A 25,152-nucleotide genomic window follows, 5' to 3' on the forward strand; every position below is an offset into this window, starting at 1 on the left:
AACAAAAGCAGAAAGACAAAATAGATTCCCTTGAATATTAAATGGAATTTAATATGTGCTGAGTCAAAAATGGAAAAATTCCCAAGTGATAGCAAACCCCTAGGTATCAACACCACCTCTGCATGTTAAAACACACACAGCTTTAATATCTAAGAGCTCCCTTTCCCATTTCTTAAAAATCAAACCAGAACCCGAGTACCCCAAGAGTCCTAATCAATTCCATGATCTCACCTTAAAGCAAGGCACACAATAGCCATATTTGAAGGAAAAAGAAAAATGTTTACCTATTTAAACAAGTAAAATAAAATTAAGACAACCTTTTTGTAATCCTTACTTTCAAAATATTTTGGGTTTCATTCCATTTATTTGTCCATTCTTTGGTCAATTCTTGAACCTAAAAGGAAAAGACACATTTGTGATTGCTCAATAAAAAAATTATTGTTATTTTCTTCTAGGGAGTTTCTAAATCTTACAGCTTTACGAAATGATATAGTATAATTTTTTAAATAGCAATCTATGTCTGAAAGAACCATCACCAAAATAAATCAAACAGCTGATCTCATCCTACCTCCTGTATCACGGCAAAGGCAAGAACAAAAAAAAAAAAAATGTGTCAAGTTGCCTAGATTTTTGCATCTTTTTCATGGTGTACTTAAATAAAAGCTGGTCCTTTGGATACTAACCAAAACTACAAGTTCAAGAATAACAATGTCCTGTTAAGTGCATTAATTTTTCCTGATTATACTATAGCTCCTAAAAAATAATGGTTTATTTTTCTTTCTCATTACATGTGTAATTAAATCACCTGGAATGCTGCAATTTTCTTTTAGGAGATAATCTGCTTTTGTAGCTAATTAATAGGGTTTATAAATCTCATTCTATCTTTAAAAGGTGGGGGGACTCTTGAATTGACTCCCTTAGTAAAAGCAAAATCTTTTGATACAAACTGGCTTCTTTCCAGTCCGCTGAACTTAGGGGAGAAAATATCCCCAGTGTTGAACATAGTACAACTGGAAGTTATATCTCAAAGTTAATAAAAATATTTTGCTACTTCCATAAAACTTTTAAAATAATCCTAGTGAGTAATTCATTAAAAAGCAAAAAGTGATTCCTTAGAAGAAGTAGAAAAAATGAATGAACACTTGTCTACAAAAAATAGTATACCTATGGCTAAAAGAGAGACTTTCGAGAGGCAGAGTGGGGGAGCACATGCTCCCCAAGCCTTTTCCCCTCTTTACACTAGCTCTCCCACCACCTCCCCACCCCCAGGAGCGGACACTGCCCCGTGGACACTGATTGGTCTTCCCTCTGATAAGCTATCTTATTGAATCAGGACAAACGAATACCTGGAATACATGTGTTTGTACTCTCACTGCTAAGAGGAAGATACTTTCCCCACACTTAGTATTAAGTATAGTAAGGGGAAAGGGCACACCTATCTGCAACCTTCCTGAAAGTGTTTGTAACTGACAAGAAATGGAGGAACTGGACTGACCATTTATCCCAGAAGAAAACCGAAACATCTCTCTCACTTAAACTGAATTGGTCATTTCCTTTTACTCCTCCGTTTTCCTCTAATAGGGCTGTACAACTTCTAAATTAAAACAATGCCTCTTTTTTTTACAAGTAATGTCAAAAATCTCTCATCCTCTCGATTAAAAAAAAAAAAAAACACACACACCACCACCATGGCTGAGCCTCTCTAACTTTGTTTTTGCTTGTTTTTAATGGTTTGGTAAGACTAGCCTGATCGACCTGGAACCAGTCATACACTCCAATCTTCCAGCTCTTAAGTGAGACCAACCCCGTGGATGGTAAAAACAGCAGTACATGCCACATGGCTCTCCAGACTTTTACTTTGGAAAAGCTTTCAAAGGGGAAATATTCTTATACCTTCTCTTCCTACAAAAGGGGAGGAACTGGTGTGTTGAATTTACTAATATATAGTAATCAGTTAACAGATTCTCACCAGCAATTTATGTGAGAAACACAAAGTATTCAACAATAAATGTTTCTGTGTTCACTAACATATACATTCTCCCTGAAGAAATATAAGCTAATCAGTCCTTTTCCAATTCAATCAAATAAGTCTAGCTTTAACCAAATTGTAATTATGCCTTGGGTTTATTTTACTATTCAATTTAAAGTAAATAACCTTAATTTATAAAATCAATAAAAATGCAAACATTTGATATCTCCACTAACAATGTGATCAGATACTAAAGATTTATAGCCAACAAATGGTAAATGATTTTCAAAGGTCAGCAAAACATAGGTGAAAATTCATAAAATGTTATGAACAAGACAGGCAGTCATTTCTGTCACAGCATGTACCATGAATTCAAATTAAAATGCTTATTGACTTCTATTAACTTGCTAGGTATTCCTGAAAACTATTATTAAGAAATAATTTAAGACTATATCTAGACATCTCAAAGCACTCAAAATTAGAATCTGAAGTACTAAATATAAATTTCATGAGAAAAATAGGAATTAAGAAAATAATGATTTTACTAATGCAATTAGCACCAAATTATCCAACATAATTATCCAGGGAAGTGTCAACAAGTTCCTAACAACAACTCAATTTATATTCGCAATATCGTGTATGCTCAAAAGGGCTTCACCAATAAAATCCAGTTTTTTTTTTCCAGTCTGTTTTAACCATTCAGCACAGTGAACAACATCATACCCCAAAAATATTCTCAATGCCCACTGCTCTTTTCAAACAGGATTACTTAAAAAAAAAAATACTGTAAAGCCAGGTCAGCCATGAAGCTGGTTTTCAAAAAGCACCAGCACACAAACACTGGCTTCAGCCCACAACATCTCCAGGGACAGACTCACTGCCACTCCTCTCCTGGCCTCAAATCTCATCTACCTGAAGATAAACCAGGCATCTACCAAGTGTATTCCACAATTCTCCAAGTGCTGCACTCCCTCCAGAGAGCAAAATAAAAGAATGACAAAAAACTAAATGTTGAGCATGCTTAGCTATGGTTAAGCTCTGGGGACCACTCCAGTTTCAGGAATGTGGAACACCGCTGCTTTCAACCCGGGACTCCTGTCTACTCTGAAGCCAGAGAGGCCTGTTTCGTCAGTGAGGGCTGCCTGTGGATTTCAACTGCACTCAATCGTCATGTGCCAGACAGGCCCCATTTATTCAGTCATAGATTGTGATATGATACATAAGTCAATTATTGTGGTTCTTTAAAAATTATCAGAGGTGGGGGGGGAGGGACTGTTAAGTGTAATGAAGAAAGAAAATGAGTTTCAAATGGCAAGAACTAAAAAGCATATATTTAAAATAATAGTGAAAGTTATGATTTTAAAAACAAGGAATCAAGCTATCACTTACTCTTGCTTCATTCTGCTGAAGTTTTTCCTCCATACTTAAGGCTGTGGGGGAGTCTAAAAGGGCGATCTATAATTTAAATCATAAGAGAGAAGCAATTAGTAAACAGCAATAATCTAGAGGAAGGATTGCTCCATGATACAGTAAATGACCAAAAACTGCCAAGTAAACTATTAAATACAGGTAAAAAGTATTGTTTCACACCCCTAAAAAGTGTCAATCACTCCACTAAGTCTTTACTACATATCTCATAATATTCAAAACCAAATGTAAGTAGGCTGGTAAACCTACATTTGCAATACAACCCAACAAAGTGAGAAAAAGATACATGTAATACAATTGACATTTGTTTTACCAAAATCTAGCATGATCTACATACCTAGATCCTAAAAGACTAGTCCATTTTTAATATGCACAAACTGCAAAATTCAAAATATAAAAAGCTTAAGTCTTGTTCAACCACATGCTTCTGAAATCCATCCATGCTGACACATGCAAAGAAAACTCATTTATTTGCATTGCTGGATGATAGTCTATCTGTGGTATGGCTACACCACAATCTATTTATCCATTTCCTTATCCATGTTACAAAGGTATAATGATTGACATAAGAACGATAAACACCAAAATCAGGTTAGAACTGGAAGGGACAAACAGAGACAAGAGAGGGAGTGGAGCCAGGCAGGGAGCAGAGGGGCTTTGACTGACAGGCAGGACACTGCTCTTTCTGATTCCATAAGAAAAACAAAAGGGAGTCTTGCTCCCTCCCATCCCACAGGCAACCTCCTTTCTCCAATTTGTTATGTAAACTTGCAATTATTCTCATCATATACAAGCATGTTTTTGTTGTTTTTTTTAAACAAAAACAACATGAACACTATTCTAAATATTGCCTTTTCACTAAACAACATATCTTGGGAGAAATTCAGTACAAATAAAACTGCTTCATTCTTTTGAAAATTCCAATTCCACTGTAGAGTGGAATTGTATGGATATTCTCTAATTTATATCAGTGCTTTCCTTTCAATGGAAATGCAGCTTTTTCTAATCTTCTCTACCAGCAATGCTACAATGACTATTCCTATACTAGTTGCCTACAGTATCACAGTTGTGTCAACAGAATAATTTCCTAGGAGGAAATTTGTGAATCATGTATATTTTTTTAATAGCTAAGTCGCCCTCCCCAGAGGCTAAGCATGTTTTTCATTACTATTTACTTCTCAATTTCTATTCAAACAAATATAATACCCATGAGGTGGTCTTACTAGGCTCAGTTAAACTTCCAGACTAACAAGACTACAGGGCCCACACTTGGCATCTGTCTGTTCAGCAAAAAGCAGAGCTACAGCAGGGAAGGACCATGTGTTCTCCGCAGCAGTCCTCACAGCTCTCCAAGAGTATTCCCTCTGGCCCTCTTCAGGGGTAGAGATTCACACAGGCATTTGTGGGGCCCACCTTGACTTAGAGTCCCATGCCCATGGGAACCAACATCTCTTATAATAATGTCACAGGCACATCCTTCAGAGTCCCCACAAGGACACACCTATTACAAGATTCACTGCACTCAGGGAAACACAAAACTATGGCTTCACAGCAGCACATTTATAGCTTATACAGAATTCATCCTAATCCAGATGCAATTCACCAATTAGAAGGTATTTTTATCATTAGAAATATTGCTTGGTTATACAGCTGACATCTGACTGTTATCCAGTTTATAGAGAATAAAACCAGCAAGTTAGCTCATGATCAAATTCATCCTTAGTAGAAGAAAAGGAGCTTTACTAACATATTAATTCAATACATCACTGCACCTAGAATGTCATCATGTACACACAGATGTTACTCAATATTTTTCACTGAAGAAATGCAAGTGGTAGGTGTTATAATGACCATATCATTATATATGATTGCAATTTTCAAAACAATCAGCAACTCCCTTTATGACATGGTTGATTTTAAAGACTCCACTGTTAGAACTTTTCATCTGTAATCAAAGGTGAAACATTCCTAATACATTATCAGCTCAGTGGACAATAATTGATTAAATACACTCATGTGCATGCAGGCTATCATGACCACAATAATTTTTGGAAAATTACTTTAAAGCACACATAAAGAAAGATCTATCTAAGTCCTTTTAAAAGAAAACTTTGGTAAAACTAGAACATTTACAATTAAGTTACTCTTTGCAAGGTGTCTTTTTAGAGAAAAATGTTCAGGATTAATTAATCCTCCAAGTTTATGTGTTAGACCAAGAGGAATATTACATCAAAACTTCAGTAATATCAACTGCACTAACAACATGTACGAGCAATCCTGGCTCCAACCCTTGCCAATATAATGTGCAATCAAATGCTTTGATTTTTGCCCACATGAGGTGAAAAGGACATCTCATTGATTTTTATGAACAATGAAGTATAATTTGCATACAGTAAAGCATACAGCTTGATAACTATGTATCGATGTATCCATAGAAATATACATATTCATTTTACTAGTCTTAAAATTTGCATTTGCTATCATTCAAATGACATTAAGCATACTTTCCTATGTTTAGAGGCCATGTGAAATGTTTTTCTATGAATTATACTCACATTCTCGGCTCACTTTTCTGTCAGGTCGTAATATTTTTCTTATTTTTAATAGCATTTCTCAAAATAAGAAACGTAGCCTTTACATGAGTTGGCAATCTTTTCCCTGGTTTGTATAAGAAACGTAGCCTTTACATGAGTTGGCAATCTTTTCCCTGGTTTGTATTGATTTTCATTATGTAATCATTATGTTTTCACTTATTTTTGTCTACATGAGCTCTCATAAAATGAGAAAGAGGAATTCAAGTTCCCTGTGAAAAATGTGTATACAGTTCATCTCCTGCTATTTCCTGAAGTTTTTTTAGTTTGTTTTCATTATTTTTAATTTCATTTTTCAATTATAGTTTTGTATTCGATATTGTTTTGTATTAGTTTTAGGTATACAGCATAATAGTTAGACAATCATATAATTTACAAAGTGATCCCCCCTGATACTTCTAGTGCTCACTTGGCACCGTACACAGTTATTGCAATATTATTGACTATATTCCCTAGGCTCTACTTCACATCCCTGTGACTGTTCTGTAACTACCAATTTGTAGCTCTTAACCCCATCACCTTTTTCATCCACCCTTCCTAAACCCCTCTTCTCTGGTAACCTTCAGTTTGTTCTCTATACCTATAAGTCTGTTTCTGTTTCGATTGTTTATCTTGCTCTTTACTTTCCACATGAAAGTGAAATCATATGGTATTTTTCTTTCTCTGACTTATTTCACTTAGAGTAATACCCTAAAGGTCCATCCATACTGTCACAAATGGTAAACATTCATTCTTTTTTATGGCCATGCAATATTCCATTGTATACATGGAGCACAACTTTTTTATCCCACTCATCTATTGCGTTGCTTCCATAGAAATAACTCTGTAATAAACATAGGGGTGCATGTATTCTTTGGAATTAGTGTTTCTGGTTTCCTTATATATATACCCAGAAGTGGAACTGCTGGCTCATAAGGCAGTACCATTTTAATTCTTTGAAGAACCTCCATTCTATTTTCCATAGTAGCTAAACCAGTCTGCATTCCCACCAACACTTATTGTTGCCAACACTTGTTTGTTGATTTATTGATGATAACCATTCTGACAGGTGTGAGGTGGTATCTCATTGAGGCAATTTTTCAGATTAAAAAATCTGAATTTCTCAGATAATTAGTGACTTTGAGCATTTTTATATGTCTCCTGGCCATTTACACGTCTTCTTTGGAGAAACATATAGTTCCTGCAGCTCTGTTGTTCTCTTTCCTTTATGAAAGTTGACATCATATTTGATTTTTATTAGGAATTGCATTCTTTGTTGTGATAAAGTGCTTATTTTAGGCTCAAATAATGCTGTTTTTGCACTGCTTTCTTTCCCTTTGAATTAGCAGGCAGACTTTTGCCTATCCTTACAAACATCATATAACTGAGCTTTCTTGTGTGACCCTCTCTAAGAATTGTCTAGTTGTCTATCTTAAAAGTTTACACATAGTGATATTTCTATTATCTATCTATTATTTAAAGTTTATCTGTGACTCAAGCTACAAAAATGAGGAATTCATCCTGCTTCCATGCTCTCTTTGTGTTCTTCACTTCCTGACTATTGTTGCTCATTTCCTTTCGATATTGTTTAATTTTCTTATTACCTCCAGATATATTCAATAGAAAAGAGTAAAGAGACATTTTCTCTCTGCCAAATTCAAAGAAGTCTGAAAAAAATGCTTTAAATATACTAAAAGAGAACACCTGAAAAGACTAAATATCCAGCCCTGTCAGGTGTGACTCAGCTGATTAGTGCATCATCCTGCAGACAGAAAGGTTTCCGGTTCAATTCTCAGTCAGGGCATGTACCCAGGTTGCAGGTTCAATCCGTGGCTAGGGCACATGCAAGAGGCAACCAACTGATGTCCATTTGTCTGTCTCTCTCTTTCTAGAAGCAATGAAAGAATGTCCTCAGGTGAGGATTAAAAAAAAAAGACATGATATCCCAATGCTCAATTTCATTAATCATCTGAGAAGTACAAACTAAATCATTCAGTGATATCACTATTCATCCATCAGAATAGTTACAGTGACAAGTGGGCAATGTCAAGTGTTGACAAAGACCTACAGGGACTACAACTGGCCCTTTCATATATTGATGGTGGAGGATAAATTGGTATAACCACTTTTAAAAATTTCTTGGCAATATCTATTGAAACTGGACATAGGTACACCTTCTAACCCACCAATCCCACTCTTAGGTATAAACCTAACAGAAATGCATCTGCAAGTTCACTAAAACAGAAAAGAAAGTCCACAACAGCACTAATAGCACCAGAAAAGAAACTCCCAAATGCCCATCAAAAAAAGAACAAATGAGTTGGGACACAATATAGAGATGAAAATAAACAGGTTTACAATTAAATGCACCAACACAGATGAATCTCACAAATATAGCATTGAGTGAAACAAGTGAAGTCAAAAGAGTATATACTACATGATTCTATTTACATAAAGAACAAAAATAGGCAAAATTAAAAACTAACCTATGCCTTTAGAAGTCAGAATAGTGGTTATCCTTAAGGAGAAAGGTGGGTAGTACCTAGAAAGGAACATCTTGGGGGACTTCTAGGGTTCTGATAATGTTCTGTTTTCAGATGTGAGTGTAGGTGAGATGGGTGAATTCATCTTGTGAAAATTCACTGATTTGTAAACGTATGTAATTTTTGTACATATGTAATATTTCAGTAGAATTCATAAATATATAAACAATTACAAATATCTATATATCTATATCAGTATAGGAGAAGCAAATCCAATACATGTCAAACTATTTTGTTTTACTTAAATTGTGCTTTTGAAACTCTATGCCCAAGATATTTTGCATTGGCAAATTAATAAGATTATTAAAAGTAGGAGCTGATTTTATTTAGTTGTACCAGAATAACTACAGAAATAGAACTTTGGTTTGAGTAACATTCTCAGTGAATCATGGCAGCATTTGGAATAAAAGATTGTGCGAATAGATCAATGTCATCAAACCAATTTAAACAGAAGTTTTTAATGGGCACTTAAGAACACCTGCTTCTTTTATTGAACACCACAAATTTAATTAATTGAGAATAAGCCTGTATTCTCTCACAATTTATAGTTTCATAATGTAATAAATTATTTTAAGTTGGACTCCAATTTTTATTGTAATGTATTAAATTCATCAAAGAATTTTTATCTTCAATGTGTTCTAAAATAGACTTAACTATCTTTTCCATCCTCAACCCAAAAACTACAGCAACAGAAATACTCCTTTAAATACAATAGTAGTCTTTGGTTATGAAAAAAACAAAATAAAAGACCACAAAGTATAAGGTAACTGGCATGCACAATACCTCAGAAGACATTCCTGGATAGAATTTGTAACAGTTTCAGTAAATAAGAGGTTTTTTTGTCCATGTGATAAGGCTCCTTTCAAAAATTTCCTCAGTTTAATTTTAAAAGCTGATCTTTATTTTCCTTCATTCTCTTAACTTAGTAAAACATTAAATAAAGAAGATGGAGAAGAATTTTCCAAATACTTTCCTTCACATATAGCAATTTGGGTGATGCCATAAAATCATGCATACATATTTACTTCAGATTAATAATGTTTTAAAAAACACTGAAAGACAGATTTCAATAGCAAAGTGTATCAATAAAAATGACTATTGGATTTCATGTCATAAGTTACATAAGCCTGATAGCATCACACAGAGCTAAAGTATTCATTCTGACAACTTCCTTTCACACACAGTAAAGCTCCACATCAAAAAGTAAAATGGAGCCCTGGCCAGGTGGCTTAGTTGGTTGGAGCATCATCCCATACATCAAAAGGTTGTGGGTTCCATCCCTGGTCAAGGCACATACCTAAGCTACAGGTTCAGTCCTCACTTGGGACACATACAGAAGGCAATTGATCAATGTCTGTCTCTTTCTCTCTCTCTCCCCGCCACATCTTGTCATTCTCCCTTTCTCCCTCCCTCCCTCCTCTCTTCTCTCTCTAAAATCAACAAGCATGTCCTCAGATGAGGATAAAAATTTTTTTTAAGTAAAGTGGATGTGGACATATTCTTAAGTGCAATGAGCAATTCCTATGCAACTACTGTCCACCATCTTATGAGAAAGAACTGTCAATTGTATTTCAAGACACAGGACACTCAGTGAGATTTTCCTGTCAATACTTTCCTAGGTTGAACCACTCATGGGATGTCAAGGGCTTCATGGGCCATATATTCCTAAACAGAAAGCAACTCCAGAGAGACAGAGCACTTTGCATTCAAAGAAAACTGATTTTTTAATGATACAATTAAGATATCTATTCATAGGTTAAGAAAATGGAAAGAAATGTATCTGTGTTTGTTTCTAACTATGATCTAACTCAAACACTTTCAAAAGCTATCTTTGATTTTCTTCTAAGAGTGACCTTTCATTACAAGAGTATCTAAGCCTATAAGAAGCTACCTTGCACTATTCATCAAGAATGTAACTCTGTATGTATGTGAAGCAGGTGATAAGGAAGTTTACTGTGAAAAACACAAAGGACCAGGCTTCTTCACTAGAATCCTAACTGAAGTGAGGGTGTTTCAACAATCAACCAAGGCCCCAGGAATATCATCTCAAACAGACCACAAGTATGTCACACATGTCATTCTATTACCATAACCACTACCTCTGTAGTAGGCGACACAAAATAAAAGCTCAGCCCCAGCAGGTGTGGATCAATGGATGGAGTGCCAGCCTGCAAACAAAATGGTCACTGGTTTCCCAGTCAGGGCACATGCCTGGATTGCTGACCAGATCCCCATTAGGGGGCACGTGAGAGGCAACCACACATTGATGTCTCCCTCTCTCCCTCCTTTCCCCTCTTTAAAAATAAATAAATAAAATATTTTTAAAAATACAAATAAAATTAAAAGCTCAGAAAGGTATTCAAAGTAGTCTTTCCTGCTGTTAAAACACATTTTCAAATCATAACATGCACAAATAAAATTTTAAATATAACTCCAACCATCTAAATTTCCTTCTGCTAATGGAGATTATGCTGCTAATCCTATTGCATGCTAAATCTCCATCCATAATTGATAACTATTAGATAGTTAATCATTTCAAATTTAGTGGATAAAATCTTACACATGGAGCACATAATAAATGTACAGGCCAATAAGAGGGTGATGTAGAAGAGACCAGCCAACTCATTCAAGCTTTACTTAGCACTTATTGACTCAAATCAATACAATAAGTGAGATAATTGTCTCATTAAGGTCTAGAAATAGATGCCATTACTACTCAAAGAAAGTATCCATAAACCTCAGAAAAACCCAACCTGATTCCCTTGAGCAAGCAGCGTTTTCAGTCTGGCTATTTCAGCTCGAAGCTCACGGATGAGTTTCACGTTGGCGTCCTCATTAATGGTAGGCTTGTTGATGATATTTTTGGCTCTATTTGCATAGCGAAGAGTACTTAGGGTTTCTCCATAATTGACATCAGCAGGTGAAATGGCTGTGAAGAATGAATTCAAAAAATAATTTATCCAACACTCCGTGTTTCATTTAACACAAAGTTGGTTTGCAATTTAAAAGTCAGATCAACCCCAGGTCATTGGACAGACTAAATATTCATCGCCACAGTAAGGAATGTTAAAAATTATCTAAAAGTTATAGTAAAGGTGCTCACTATACTAAATTAAATGCCATTTTGCCCATCTTAAGTGTAGATGCAGCCATCTAAACAACTCTAAAATAAGATATGAGATACTCACTGTAGTTTAGAGAGCCTTCCCTGTTAAAATACAGGAGGAAAAGGAATTCAAGACTACAGTAGTCCCCCTCATCCATGGGTTGGGGGGGGGGGCGGGGATGTTCAAGCCCCACAGCAGATGCCTGAAAGCAGTGAGAGTTTCAAACCCCAATCAATTCCTTCAACTCTGTTGGAGACATGGCAGCAGCTTCATCATAGGCAGACACAGGCTCTTCAGTCATTGTTATAGATTTTAGTTCAAACCTGTTCCTGAACCTGTGTAACCATCCCTTACTTGAAGTAAATAGCTGGTGTCACTCGTTTAAGGGGACAGTTTGCTGAAGTCTGTATATAGGCTCAGTGCTTTCTGGTGTGACACGTTCCCATCCATTGAAACACATTTTCTGTTTGTGTCTTCCAGCCACAACTGTAATTCTTTTTCCATCTTAACTACGTACTTATCACACACATGGGCCGTAACTTTTGTAATTTGAGTGCAAAAGCAAAAGTAGCATGGATTTCTTTTTTCCTTCTTCATAATTTCATGAACACAAGGAATATCCATTCTTATGAGATTAGATATTAGCAACCTCAGCATACAATTTATTTTTCTTGTTGAGAACTTTCACCTTTTCACTTAAAAGAAGTACTTTATGAAGTCTACCTGGTATGCCCAAATTACCAGCCTCTATACACTTGCATTTTGGGCCATCATTAAGTAAAATAAGGGTTACTTGGACACAAGCACTGTGATATCAGGACAGTTGATCTGGTAAACCAGGTGGCTACTAAGTGACTAGCAGGCAGGAAGCATGTGCAGTGTGGAGCTGCTGGACGAAGGCATGATTCACATTTTGGGGGAGACTGAGTGGGATGGTGTTAGATTTCATCCCACTACTCAGAACAGTGTGCAATTTAAAACTTAAGAATTATTTATTTCTGGAGCTTTTCACTTAATATATTCAGACCAAAGTTGACCACAAGTAACTGAAAACGCAGAGAGCAAAACTATGGATTACGAGGGACTACTATATTTATACTTCTCAATATTAAATAGAAATTAAAATTTTTTAAAAGTTCTGGAAAAATCCAGAGCATGAAAATTTTGAGAAGAGTCAGTATACCAGTTAATTGTTTTCCTCATAAAGCTGTGGTTCATTACGTCTCCACCATCACCACAAACTTTAGGACTTACTTAAGTGGCTCCCCAATTGCATATGTGGTACACAGCCCAGGATAGACCCCTCGCCGAGTTAATACGGGGTATGGAGACAGGGGAAGGGAAAAGGAGAGTGGGGGAAGAAAAGTGGAGTTAGGAGGGAAACAGTTTTTGATTTCTCCTCAAATACTTATCTTCTCTTTGTACATTTTTCTCTATTCTCCTTCTTTCAGTTAATTAGTGAAGACATAGAAGTATATTACTGTTACTATTTGTTATATTTATTGGGTCTTTTCCCTCTCAATTCTTAATATTAAATTCCACATTCATTGTTTTATAATAAAATAAAGAGTTGGGTTATTTTTACTTTATGTTCCTACAATGATTTTTATCCTATGAATCAGTGGAGTTAAAAGTGTCTACCTCACACTTTAAGCAGAATTATACATTCTGCATGAATCCCAGCTTGTATAACCATGAACATGGCAAATTTATAGACCTAGTTAAGAGGAAAAAAGGGTAATATGATACTGTGGACTAGAATAGTCAGTGGTTTTCTTCATGATAAAAAACATGTTATTTTTTTAACATAAAAAGATCCTATTTCCTGCTCTGGCTGGTGTGGCTCAGTGGACTGAGCACCGGCCTGCAAACCAGTCAGGGTACATGCCTGGGTTGCAGGCCAGGAACCCTGTTGGGGGTGTTTGAGAGACAACCAATCAATATATCTCTTGAACACTGATGTTTCTTTCCCTCTGTTTCTCCCTTCCTTCCCCTCTCTTTAAACACAAATAAATAAAACCTTTTTTAAAAAGATGCTATTTCCTAATAAGACTCTTTAAACTTAAATGTTTGCAATTAATTCACATGAAACACATGTTGAAGAAAAGAACTTAAAATTCTTACTGGCAATCATGATAGTTTTAGAGTTTCCTCCAAGGCTATCTTTCAACAACCAAGTCAAAACAGAATCCCTGTAAGGCACAAAAACTTGCTTCTTCTTTACAAAAGGGTTCGCTGCATCCTGAGATAAATCAGCTGCAGAGAAGAAAAAAAGACAATTATTAAAGTTCTTTTCCTCTAATTTGACTTCAGAAAACCTCGAGGATATAACCTCAGTCTATAACACAAACATAACTGCTTTGTGCTATTATAGACCACAAAGGACCACAGGACCAAAGAATAAGAGGAGACAGGAGACAAATATAAACCTACCTAAGGCAGAAATGACATTTCCCAGAGTCACGAGGGATTTGTTAATATTGCCCCCTTCCTTTAGTCTAACCCCGGTGGCACCAGTGGCATCGGCACGCTCACTTCCAGCAAGATCGACTAAGTGGATCTTACTCACGGTTTCACATGGCATTTCAGAATCAAATTTTGCCTATAGCAAAACATAAAAGGAAAATTGAAGAGCTATACACAGCTCTGATATTGTTTATGATATAAATTCTAATTATTTTGCACTCCTCATTATGATCTCTCAGCATGGGATTTTTTTTTTTAATTTGGTTGTTTCATTGGCCTTCTCGCTGATTATAAAAATTCCTAAAATTAAACTGAATACATATGTGGTTCTTAAATTTTATGAAGAACTATTTCATTATTCAAATCATTCAGTGTTTCTCAACAAAGGCTCACTGAGTCTGGCTGTAGCAGAACAGAAACCTAGGCACTGAGGGGCACTCAACAAACAAAAATATAAGGAAACAAGTAATTAGTTTTGTCTTCATCTAGAATCTTCAGCATTCCAAGCACAATGGCTCCCCCAAAAATGATAAATGTAGACAATTAAAAGATCATTTGACCATTATTTGATATTAAAACATGTTTCACAAATTATAAAAAAGTAATAATCTTAAATGCTGTATTCCTTGATTCTAAATTCTACCAAAAATTCTTTCTCAAAGATTTTTACCTACATTTTACAGTTTGAACCAAAATACTAAAAAGAAATTACTATATTTTGACAGAAATGTAAGCCCCTTAGAAATTAGGAATGGCTATATCCTACTCACATTAACTAGAAAGGAGAAAAACCAACAGAGTGAATCAAAAGCAAAGGTCTCACAAAAGGTAAAGATAGGGAGAATTTGTCAATTGACCTTAGAGAATTTTTTCATTTTTTGTTTTTTTGCTCTCTGATCCCCTTATTAAGAAAATGTAACCTTTTTCTATGTGATGTGTTCAGTGGTTAATATAAGCCAGGACATCCCCAAACTCCTAACATATTATTAAGCCATGAAAGGACCCTACATTTTTGCAATCATCTGTCCTACTAGCCTAGGTATTAAAATATTTACCTTCAATAATTTCCAGACATGTAAAATGTCCTCCACCCCTTGATTAGAATTATTCTTGTATTAGTACTTAAAAATGTTCATTGTCCTTTAATATCATTCCAATAATCATAATCAACACTGTGGAGTGAGCTCCATGGAGTGATAATACACCGCAACCAATCACTTACCTTGGCCTCCAGCTGTTCTGACTTACAATCCCTTTCTCCCACAGAGCTTGCAACAATGAAAACTTTTGCTTAATTAAGCACAAAGCAAGATTTTTCATGTCCTGAACACGGCAGAAGCCTGCTAAACATTTCTTAAGAGTACACATCAGGGCATTTCAAATCACTGTGATTGTAACCGCAGAGAAACTCAGCACAGAGCACATGTTCAACTCTCATTAACAAGAAAATGACAGTCAGTCACCTTTGCCTGCTGCTACTCCTGGTTCAGCAATGATGGGTCCTCAGCTGGTGCTAATCAGAGAGTAAAGACCTCAGGGACAGAGCCAGCCATTCCCCAAATCTGCCCCTACCTGAGTGAACTTGATGGTGAAGATGGCATGAGACCTACTACTGACGTCGTTCATCCCAGTCGCTGCAGTGGTACGGTTGATGTTTCCTGCATCCATAAGTTCTTCTACATCACTGTAATTCTGTACTAAATGTTTGGACAAGTCTGGAAAAAAAAAGAAGGGGTGAGGAAATCTTCCTAATATATAGTAAATGGAATAAGAAACTTACCTCTATGAAATAATACACGACTGGACAAAGATTGTATATGTTCCTATAGCAGGGTAGTTAATAAGTCACTGAGAGCTGGGCCTCCTGGGGTCAGATCCCAGCTCTGCTGCTTACCGAGACACATAGCCCGTCATGCCTCCTCCATAGCCCACCACGCCTCCTCCGTCATCTCATCTAAATAACGCATGCCTAACGTGGGGATAAATGCTAGCCATTCTCATCAGCCTCATTAGCTTTAGTCATAGCACACAGAAGGAAATGTAAACACTGACTTCAGGCAACATGCAAAAGCATTTTTTAAATCCTCTTTAAAACGTTTTTATTCATTTTCTTGGGAACATTCACATAGTTCCAAAGTCAAATACTACAAAACACGTAAAAAGTGTCCCCCTCCTCCTCCCCTACCACCTACGCCCCCCAACCCCTCTGTCAGGCAACCCAATGTCACCACTTCCTCCGTGCCCTTCTACAAAGAACCTGCACACATACAAAAAATTACATATGTTAAAAAATCTTTTCCCCTTTCACACAAATGGCAGCATACCAAAAACTCAGTTTTACATCCTGCTTTTTTCTATGTAATAATGATTTAAGAATATTCTGTACCAGTTAAGGTGATTCCTCATTCATTTTTATAGCTGCAGAGCATTCAACTGTCTGAATATGCCATAACCAATTTAAATAGTTGCCTATTGAGATTATAGAGGTTGTATATATTTTGTTTCCAATTATAAGTAACACTATTATAAATAATATTGTACATAGGTCTTTTCAAATGTGTGTAAATATTTATGCAGAATAAATTCTTAAGAGGTGGAATAGCCTGATCAAAGCATATTTGAAATTTTGAGAGATAATGCAAAAATTGTTCTCCATAGAGGGCAATTAAGAAGACCCAGCAGTAGCAATATATGAGACTGCCTATCTCCTAACACTGTCCTGTCAGGCTTACTCACATATGCCAGAGATAGGTAACAAATGTAATCTTAAAGAATTTTTATTTTACTTTTCTCTATGAATGAGGCTTAATGTTCTTTCCTCCACTTAAAAATCACCCATATTTCTATTTCTATGAACAGTCTATTGACATCCTTTGTTCATTTTTCTACTCAGTTGTTGGACCTGTCCTTATTGATTTATAGGAGCTCTTTATATACAGTGATAAAATTAGTTCTTTGTCTGAAACTTGAATTGAAAATATCTCCCCCACTTTATAAGTTGTCTTTTTACTTTGCTTATGGTATTTCTGCCAAGTGTAAAGTCTTTTTTTACCACTTCAAATTTAACACATTTATTTCATGGTTTCTGGATTTTAAGTAAAATTTCTTAAAGCCTTCCCTTCTCCAAACTTCTGGAAATAAGTAACTTAATAACTCATGTTCCCCCAATGTTTGAACAGAAAATTTATTAGAAACTAAATCCCCATGTGTACCTGCATTAGATTCTGGATGTTTTACCCAGTTTGACTATTCTGTCTCTTCATAAACCAGAGTTATAATATGTTTAACATCTGATAAGACAATTAAAGGGAAAACATGAAAGCACAGTTAGGCTAAATCTATTAACGATAATAGCTGTTACAAACTCCACGAAAGAAATACATAATCACACACCTTACTTTGGGCATAAAAGGCCAAAGTTCAATTGGCAATTTAATAAAATGCAGAATGGTGCACCTGATATCTGCGGGTAAAAAGAATAACCATAACAGGAACATCCTTCAACCCATGACCAACTCTCAGTCTTGCCTCCAAAGAGACACACGCAAAAGACAATCACACAAAAGCACATCCATGTATATGATTCCTGCAAGCCAGCCATTACTTGGCTGCCTTATTCAAAATAAGTGAGGATAGTTTTTTTTATAAAAAGAACCTTAAATCCAGTCTCTTTTTAAAATAATTAGCACAGGCCTTCCCATCATTCATCTATACTTGTGATTCCACACAACTGATTGTAACACAAATCCTAAGAACCACAGCACAGGCTACTCTGCAAATGACCTTCTCGAAAGGCAAGACAACTTAGAATCTCCTTATGGTCATATGTTACCATTAGTATGAGTAAAAATATACAGCTAAAATGCAATGCCATTTAAAAGGATAGGTTATAAGGTTGCTTATCTTGCCTGAGAATATTGGAAAACAAATTACCAGAGAGTTCTTAAAGTCAGAGGAAATCTATAGGCAAGCCCCAGAAAATGAGTGAATGCACAGTGAAGTATGAATTCATTAAATAAATACTGAAGAGGTAAACATAAATCACCTCCTCGCATAACCTCTGCAAAAATTACAACTAAACTACAAAACAACTATCACCCAGAATCATCAGAAAATCAAGCTGTATGGAAGTCCAACAACCAAGGAATTAAAGAAGTTCCATTCATCTAGACAGGCAGAAAGGACAGAGACGCAGAGACACTGTATGGGTGATCCCACGCCCACATGTGGTAGGTAAAAATTGGGAGGAATACCTTGGGAATGAGGGATCACAGCCCCACAACAGACCACCCAGCCCAGGGTTCCAGTGCCAGAAACAGAAGTCCTTATTACTTCTGGCTATAAAAACCATTACAGGTGTGGGACAGCAGAAGAAACTGCAGGATTCTCTGGTATCTCCTCTTAAAGGGCCCACAACGAACTTAGGACTTCTGTAGAATCACTCCCTCTGGGCTCTTGCACTGGGGCAACAGCTAGAAGGGCACCAATGGCATACAGGGAGAAACTGAAGTGTCTGGCATCAGAGTGAGTGCCAGGGGACAGCTTCCTCCCAGACAAAACTCTAGAAGCCACGCAGCAGCATTGTTCCCTTTCTGAGCCCTCCTCCACACAGAGCCACAGAGCACTGACACCATATCTGAGACTCCATCAACATGATTCACACTGGTTGCCCCACACTGGTGATTACCTAAGGCTCCACCCCATCCAACTTACCAGCACACTTTTCTATAATAGGCCATTCCACTAAGACAGCAGCTCTACCTAATACATAGAAACAAACACAGGGAGTCTGCCAAAATGAGGAGACAAAGAAAATGGCCCAAATCAAAGAACAGAACAAAACTCCAGAAAAAGAACTAAACAAAATGGAGATAAGCAATCTATCAGATGCAGATTTCAAAACATTGGTTATTAGGATGCTCAAGGAACTCATTGGGTACTTCAATATCATAAAAAAGACTCAGGCAGAAATTAAGGTTACATACACTAAGTGAAATAAAGAAAAATTTACAGGGAACCAACAGTGCAGTGGATGAAGCCAAGAATCAAATCAATGATTTTGAACATAAGGAAGAAAAAGACATTGAATCAGAACAGCAAGAAGAAAAAAGATTCCAAAAACATAAGGATAGGCTATGGAACCTCTGGGAAAACTTCAAATGTACCAACATGCTAATCAAAAGAGTGCCAGAAGGAAAAGAAGAAGAGCAAGAAATTGGAAATGTTTTAAAAAAAATGAAAGAAAACTTCTCTATTTGGTGAAAGATACAGGCATGCAAGACCAGGAAGCACAGTCCCAAACAAGAGGGACACAAAGAGGACCACACCAAGACACATCATAATTAAAATGCTAAAGGTCAAAGATAAAGACAGAATCTTAAGCAGGAGGAGAAAAGCAGAGCCTTACCTACAAAGGAGTTCTTATACGACTGTCAGCTAATTTCTCAAAAGAAACTTTTCAGGCAAAAAGGGACTTGAAAGCAGTATTCAAAGTGATGAAAAGCAAGAAACCTACAATGTAAATTACTCTATCCAGCAAAGCTATAGTTTAGAATGGAAGGGCAGATAAAGTGCTTCCCAGACAAGGCAAAGCTAAAGGAGTTCATCACTCACCAAGCCCTTATTATATGAAATGTTAAAGGGACTTATTTAAGAAAAAGAAAATCAAAACCATGAACATTAACATGGTAATGAATTCACAACTATCAACAACTGAATCTAAAAAAACTAAACAAACAAGCAGAACTGAAACACAATCACAGATAGGGAGATCATTTGGATGACTATCCATTGGGAGGGGAAGAAGGAGGAAAAAGGTACAGGGATTAAGAACTACAAATTGGTAGGTATACAATAGACAGGGGGATGATAAGAACAGTATAGGAACTGAAGTAGCCAAATAACTTACATGCACAACTTATTGACATGAACTAAGCAGAAACTGCTGGGGGGAATGGGGGCTACTGGGTGGAGGGAGCAAAGGGGAAAAATTGGGACAACTGAAGTAGCATAATCAGTAAAATATATTTTTAAAAAACATTCTGTAGCAACATACATCATTTTTAAAATAATAAACTGTCAAAAATAAAAAAACTAAAGTCTCACTGTTATCCTTTTTTCCCTTGAAACTATTATTTTTGCACGAATTCCAAATATGAATAGGGCTTCAAAATATTCACTCTTACCCTCAACATACGGTCCTTCTTTTGGATGCTCACGGACTCTTAAATTGAAGGTTTTGGATGACTTCCGCCTAAGTAGATCTCTCACACGTTCATTATAAATTTCTAAGTAGCTAAAAATTTTAAATAGAATTGAAATCAAAGAAATTATTTTAGATATTAAAAATAACAGCAACATGCATTTATAGTTGGTAACTATACATCAAGTACTTTGCTAAGCACTCTACATGGAATATTTCATTTAATACTGACAATAACCCAAAGGTAAGTGCTACAATTATCCCCATTTTATAGGTTAGGCAATGGAGGATTAGGGTGGTTTAAATAATTTGTGCAAGGCCATACAGCTACTAAGAGGTAAAGCAGTCATAAGAACTCTTAATTTTTTTATCTGTCCTCAAAACCCCTGAAGAAATGAGCTCCCAGAAACATTTAATTTCAAGGAGGAAAGAACACCTCAACTAGCCAGATTTATTTAAAAATCAGATTTATAATGATGCCACCAATATAAAGAAAAACACAAACCGTATTCAGGTAAAAGGTAAGTGAACTGGGTATGCACTTAAAAGTCAAATGCTCACTCCATTTCAGGAAAACATCTGAAATTAGTGTTTCTGACCAACCTAGGTTATTTTCACTAGCCTAATCCCAAATCCTAATTCAAATTGTACCCAAGAAAGTCACTGAAAACAAATGTTTTTAAAGCTTTTATGCCCAAATACCATAGTTCAGGAAGGTTCCCTTCAGGAACCCAAAGGCTTTATGCACTTCTGGCACCTAAAAGCAAGCTCCAGCCAAGCTCACACTCGCTCCAGTCATGGGCCCCTACCTGACTTCAGTTCGAAAAGATGCTTCATCCCATCTGGTGGTTTCATTTATCCGACTAAAGAGCCCTTCACATATCCGAGGTATTAAACCAGAATCACCCTGCAGTGGGAAAGAGGAATGGCAACAGCTGTCACAAACCAAAAGCAACTGGTGATTGAATAGGTAGTTTGGTGGAGGGGTCTGCAGGCCAATCCCAAGCCTACCACCCAGCACCCAACACACATCATTTACCACTGCTTCCTACTCTCTCAAATAAGATGATTGAGCTTTCTAATTTCTACACACTGAAATTATGGTAATATATGGTTATCAGCTGCTAATCAGTTAAACCATGGCTTGAAAACATAAGAAAACTTATTCTCTAACTTTCAAACAAGACCATCTACAGCTATAGAATAAATGTTAAAAATCTGATCAAGTCAAGTGACCGGAGAAGGTGAAACGTACACTTGGACAGAAAAGAAACACCAAGGAAACCTTAGTAAATCCCAAAAATAGCTAATTGTCTTAAAACTTAGGTGATAAGACCACATTAAACAGGTAAGATATCCCTCTTTTGAGGCACTAATTGCTACACTGGCCTTCCTAGACAAGAATTGCTTTATATATTATATTACTTATACAATATGGGCACAATCAATAATTTTCATGTTTCAGTCAGCATTAACAAGCTGATGAACAGAAGAACGACACGAGGCAAAATGTTAGGAAAGTGAAACCTCCAAGCCTCAATGTTTTCTTCTAAAGTCTGTCTTCATGTTCACTCAATCCCACACTCCAAATTTAAAACAAATACCATCACAGCTTTAACAGACTTTTTCTTTATACCATTAAATATGTACAAATTCTTATCAAGAAAAAGTAAGCCTTTCACCATGCATTTTGTTCTTCAAAAAAAAATTTTTTAAAGAATTCACAAACAGTACTCAACTGTAAGGTCAGAGAAAACAGCTACAATTTAAGAGTGCTTTACACACATGTAACTTAGGAAAAATAGCTCTAGGGTAATTTAACTTTCAGAAAAGGTTGTTGTTTTTCCCCCTAAGAGGCACAGTAGGAGAGTAAGAAGAGAAATGTAATGATAAAAGGAAATGCATCTGTTTGCTCTTTCCTATTTATTCTTCCCCACTTTTCAGCACTGAGGACTCTCCCGTACAGCATCTTTCTACTAATCATATCAAGGAAAGGCCTGGAGTTAGAGGCTAGAACACGTGTACTGAAATGCTTCCATCTGGAGTAATGGAGCCTCCTTTACTGCACATGTGCCACTGAACCCTTAGCACTGAAGGCACCACTGTGTTCGCCAGCAGGAAGCTTGCAATCTGCTGCTACTGTTTCCATCCAGAACATACCATGGGTATGAGAATCAGTGAACAGGTTTCCCCACAACATAAAAAAAAGTAAAACACACAGCACTATCTAGACCTGAAGAAAATACAGATGAGATAAAGTTATGGCAAAAATGCCTAGTTTTTGCTCCTCATATTTGGGGGCACATATAACTTAAAGGTCCCTTAATTTATATAGCATAACTACTAAACTCTATGTCCTATGTTTACAGCCATATACATGCTATACAAACTGTATAATTCTAACCCTTTTTATGTATTTGTTGAATTTCTGTAGTACATTTCTACCAAAGAGTTAGAATATTTTTACATTTTTCTTGGGGAAAAATGTTTTGAATAATTTTAAATTGAAGAGAGTTCAGTAATTTTATTCAAACTGCTATGCTGGCAGAAAAGAAGAATAAATTACTTGAGTGCCCAGCATACATTCTGGATAAGATTATAGAGCCTTTAAAAATAGAAAATGAACTGAGACTTGCATCCATTATTCAGGCTTATAAACTTAAAACTGTTTCTAACTTAAAATCTCTCAAATGAAATTTAGTCCAACTTATTACTGAGTTTTATCTTACTGCGAAAGAATGATCAGATCATGAAAAGCAAGTTGGTACAAGAAAAGTAGATAACAGAGACAATTTTATCAGTTTAAAGAGAGATAAGGAAAATTTTCTTCCCACAGTGTGTAAACAACATACAGAATTTCCCATCATAGTGTATGACTTTCCCGATCCAGTCTGTCCATATGCAAAGACACAAGCGTTATAACCTTCAAATGCAGACTTCACAACATCTGTCCCAAGGGTTTTGAAAACCTGAAAGCCAAAAAGAAAAAAAAGATACAATTACCACAGATTTAAATAAAAGTCCCTTCAGTATTGACAATATCTCGAATGCTTTTATCTCATAAGGATTACACTACATTAATAAATCACTGCAGAACCATTAACAACAAAGTATATGTGATTTTTATGTGTGTGTGTGTGTGTGTGTGTGTGTGTGTGTGTGTGTGTGTGTATTCCCAGGTTTATAAAAAGGAAACTTTTTAAACAAGCAAAAAGGAACCTTTATCCTTCTTTCTACTTAACATTAACAAAAAATTCCTTAAATATAAAAATGTAAACAATGCAAAGTGGCAATCATACATAGAAGCAAAGATGATTTTAAAGCATAATGATATACCATTTTAGAAATAAACTTATAAAGTTATTCATTCTATCAGAGGTTCCAGAAACTAAATATTCAAAACCCCAAAGTCATAGCAGCCAGAAGTTATTGCCCAAACCATGCCAAACCAATGCCATCATCTTTATGGTCCAGCTATTCACCAAAATAAGTGCCTGAAGTGGATGCAGCAGCATGGCTGGACTCCCCAGTCAGAGAACAGATGCCTTTTCCTACTTGGATATTTGCCCAAGGCGGAGAGCATGTGCAGCCAAGCTCTGCAGGGCCTGTGCCCATGTCTGCTGCGCCACATAACTGCAATGGGATACTCTGAGGTGAAGGACAAGTAGTTCGCCCAGACAATTGATATAAATGAAGCAAATCAAGATTCATGGTCATCCTCAATACAGCCATCTGGGAAGGGGACCAAAAAAAGCTTTCCAAATCCCCACAAGCCTTCATGTCGCCCCTGCACTCTCTGACTAGCATTCTAAGGGCACAAAAAATATCCTCCTCCTTTATAAGGCACATCAGGACTTCCAGCCAAGATGGAGGCATAGGTAGATATGCTTTGCCTCCTTGAACAACCAAAAAAAGGACGACGACCAATTTAAAAACAAAAAACAACCAGAACTGACAGAAAACTGAACTGTATGGAAGTCCAACAACCAAGGAGTTAAAGAAGAAACATTCAAATAGATTGGTAGGAGGGGCAGAGACAGCAACCAGGGCGGAAAGGACTAATTGTGAGGTGGCAGCTGGCTGGTGAGGTAGAGACTGGTGAAGCAGGCGGTCCCACATTTGTGTGCAGATAAACCAGGAAGAACCACTGGGGAGTAAGACAAACCGCTCAACCCAGGGTCCCAGTGGGGGGAAATAAAGCCTCAAACCACCAATTGAAAACACCTGTGGGGGTTGAGGTGGCAGTGGGAGAAACTCCCAGCCTCACAGGAGAGTTCGCTGGAGAGACCCACAGGGTCCTACAATGTACACAAAACCATCCACCCAGGAATCAGCACCAGACAGGCCAAATTTGCTTGTGGGTAGCAGAGGAAGTGACTGAAAGCTGGCATAGAGCTAAGCAAGAGGGATTGTTCCCTCTTGGGCCCCTCCTCCACACACAGTGCCACAACACAGCTTCATGGTTGCCCCACCCTGGCAAATACATAAGGCTTCACCCCTTACTACAACAGGCAGGCAGAGACAAAAAAATATGGCCCAAATGAAATAACAGATCAAAGCTCCAGAAAAAATACAACTAAGCAACGAAGAGATAGCCAACCTGTCAGATACACAGTTCAAAACACTGGTAATCAGGATGCTCACAGAAATGGTCAAAAAATAGAGGAAAAAGTGAAGGCTATGCAAAGAGAAGTAAAGGAAAATATACAGGGAAATCAACAGTGACAGGAAGGAAACCAGGACTTAAATCAACGGTGCAGACCAGAAGGAAGAAATAAACATTCAACCGAACAAAATGAAGAAACAAGAATTCAAAACAATGAGGAAAGGCTTAGGAACCTCAGGGGAAACTTTAAACATTCCAACA

At 36.7% G+C, this 25,152-nt stretch overlaps 1 protein-coding gene across 5 annotated transcripts in view; it reads right to left on the reverse strand.

Annotated features, from left to right (window-relative positions):
- KIF16B (kinesin family member 16B) overlaps window positions 1-25,152 on the reverse strand; it is a 330,800-nt gene that overhangs the window by 253,113 nt on the left and 52,535 nt on the right. For all 5 annotated transcript variants that reach the window (XM_045833301.1, XM_045833299.1, XM_045833297.1 and 2 more), the window contains exons 4-12: window positions 23,138-23,254; window positions 21,095-21,192; window positions 20,269-20,378; window positions 15,656-15,798; window positions 14,051-14,219; window positions 13,742-13,873; window positions 11,264-11,439; window positions 3,359-3,424; window positions 335-394 (exon numbers count right to left, since the gene is read on the reverse strand). In XM_045833301.1, the coding sequence (XP_045689257.1) occupies window positions 335-394; window positions 3,359-3,424; window positions 11,264-11,439; window positions 13,742-13,873; window positions 14,051-14,219; window positions 15,656-15,798; window positions 20,269-20,378; window positions 21,095-21,192; window positions 23,138-23,254 (1,071 nt within the window). The remainder of the gene's footprint in view (window positions 1-334; window positions 395-3,358; window positions 3,425-11,263; window positions 11,440-13,741; window positions 13,874-14,050; window positions 14,220-15,655; window positions 15,799-20,268; window positions 20,379-21,094; window positions 21,193-23,137; window positions 23,255-25,152) is intronic.

This window comes from Phyllostomus hastatus, unplaced genomic scaffold (assembly GCF_019186645.2).
Source record: "Phyllostomus hastatus isolate PE091 unplaced genomic scaffold, TTU_PhHast_1.1 phas_contig_17, whole genome shotgun sequence".
NCBI classification, from domain to species: domain Eukaryota; kingdom Metazoa; phylum Chordata; class Mammalia; order Chiroptera; family Phyllostomidae; genus Phyllostomus; species Phyllostomus hastatus.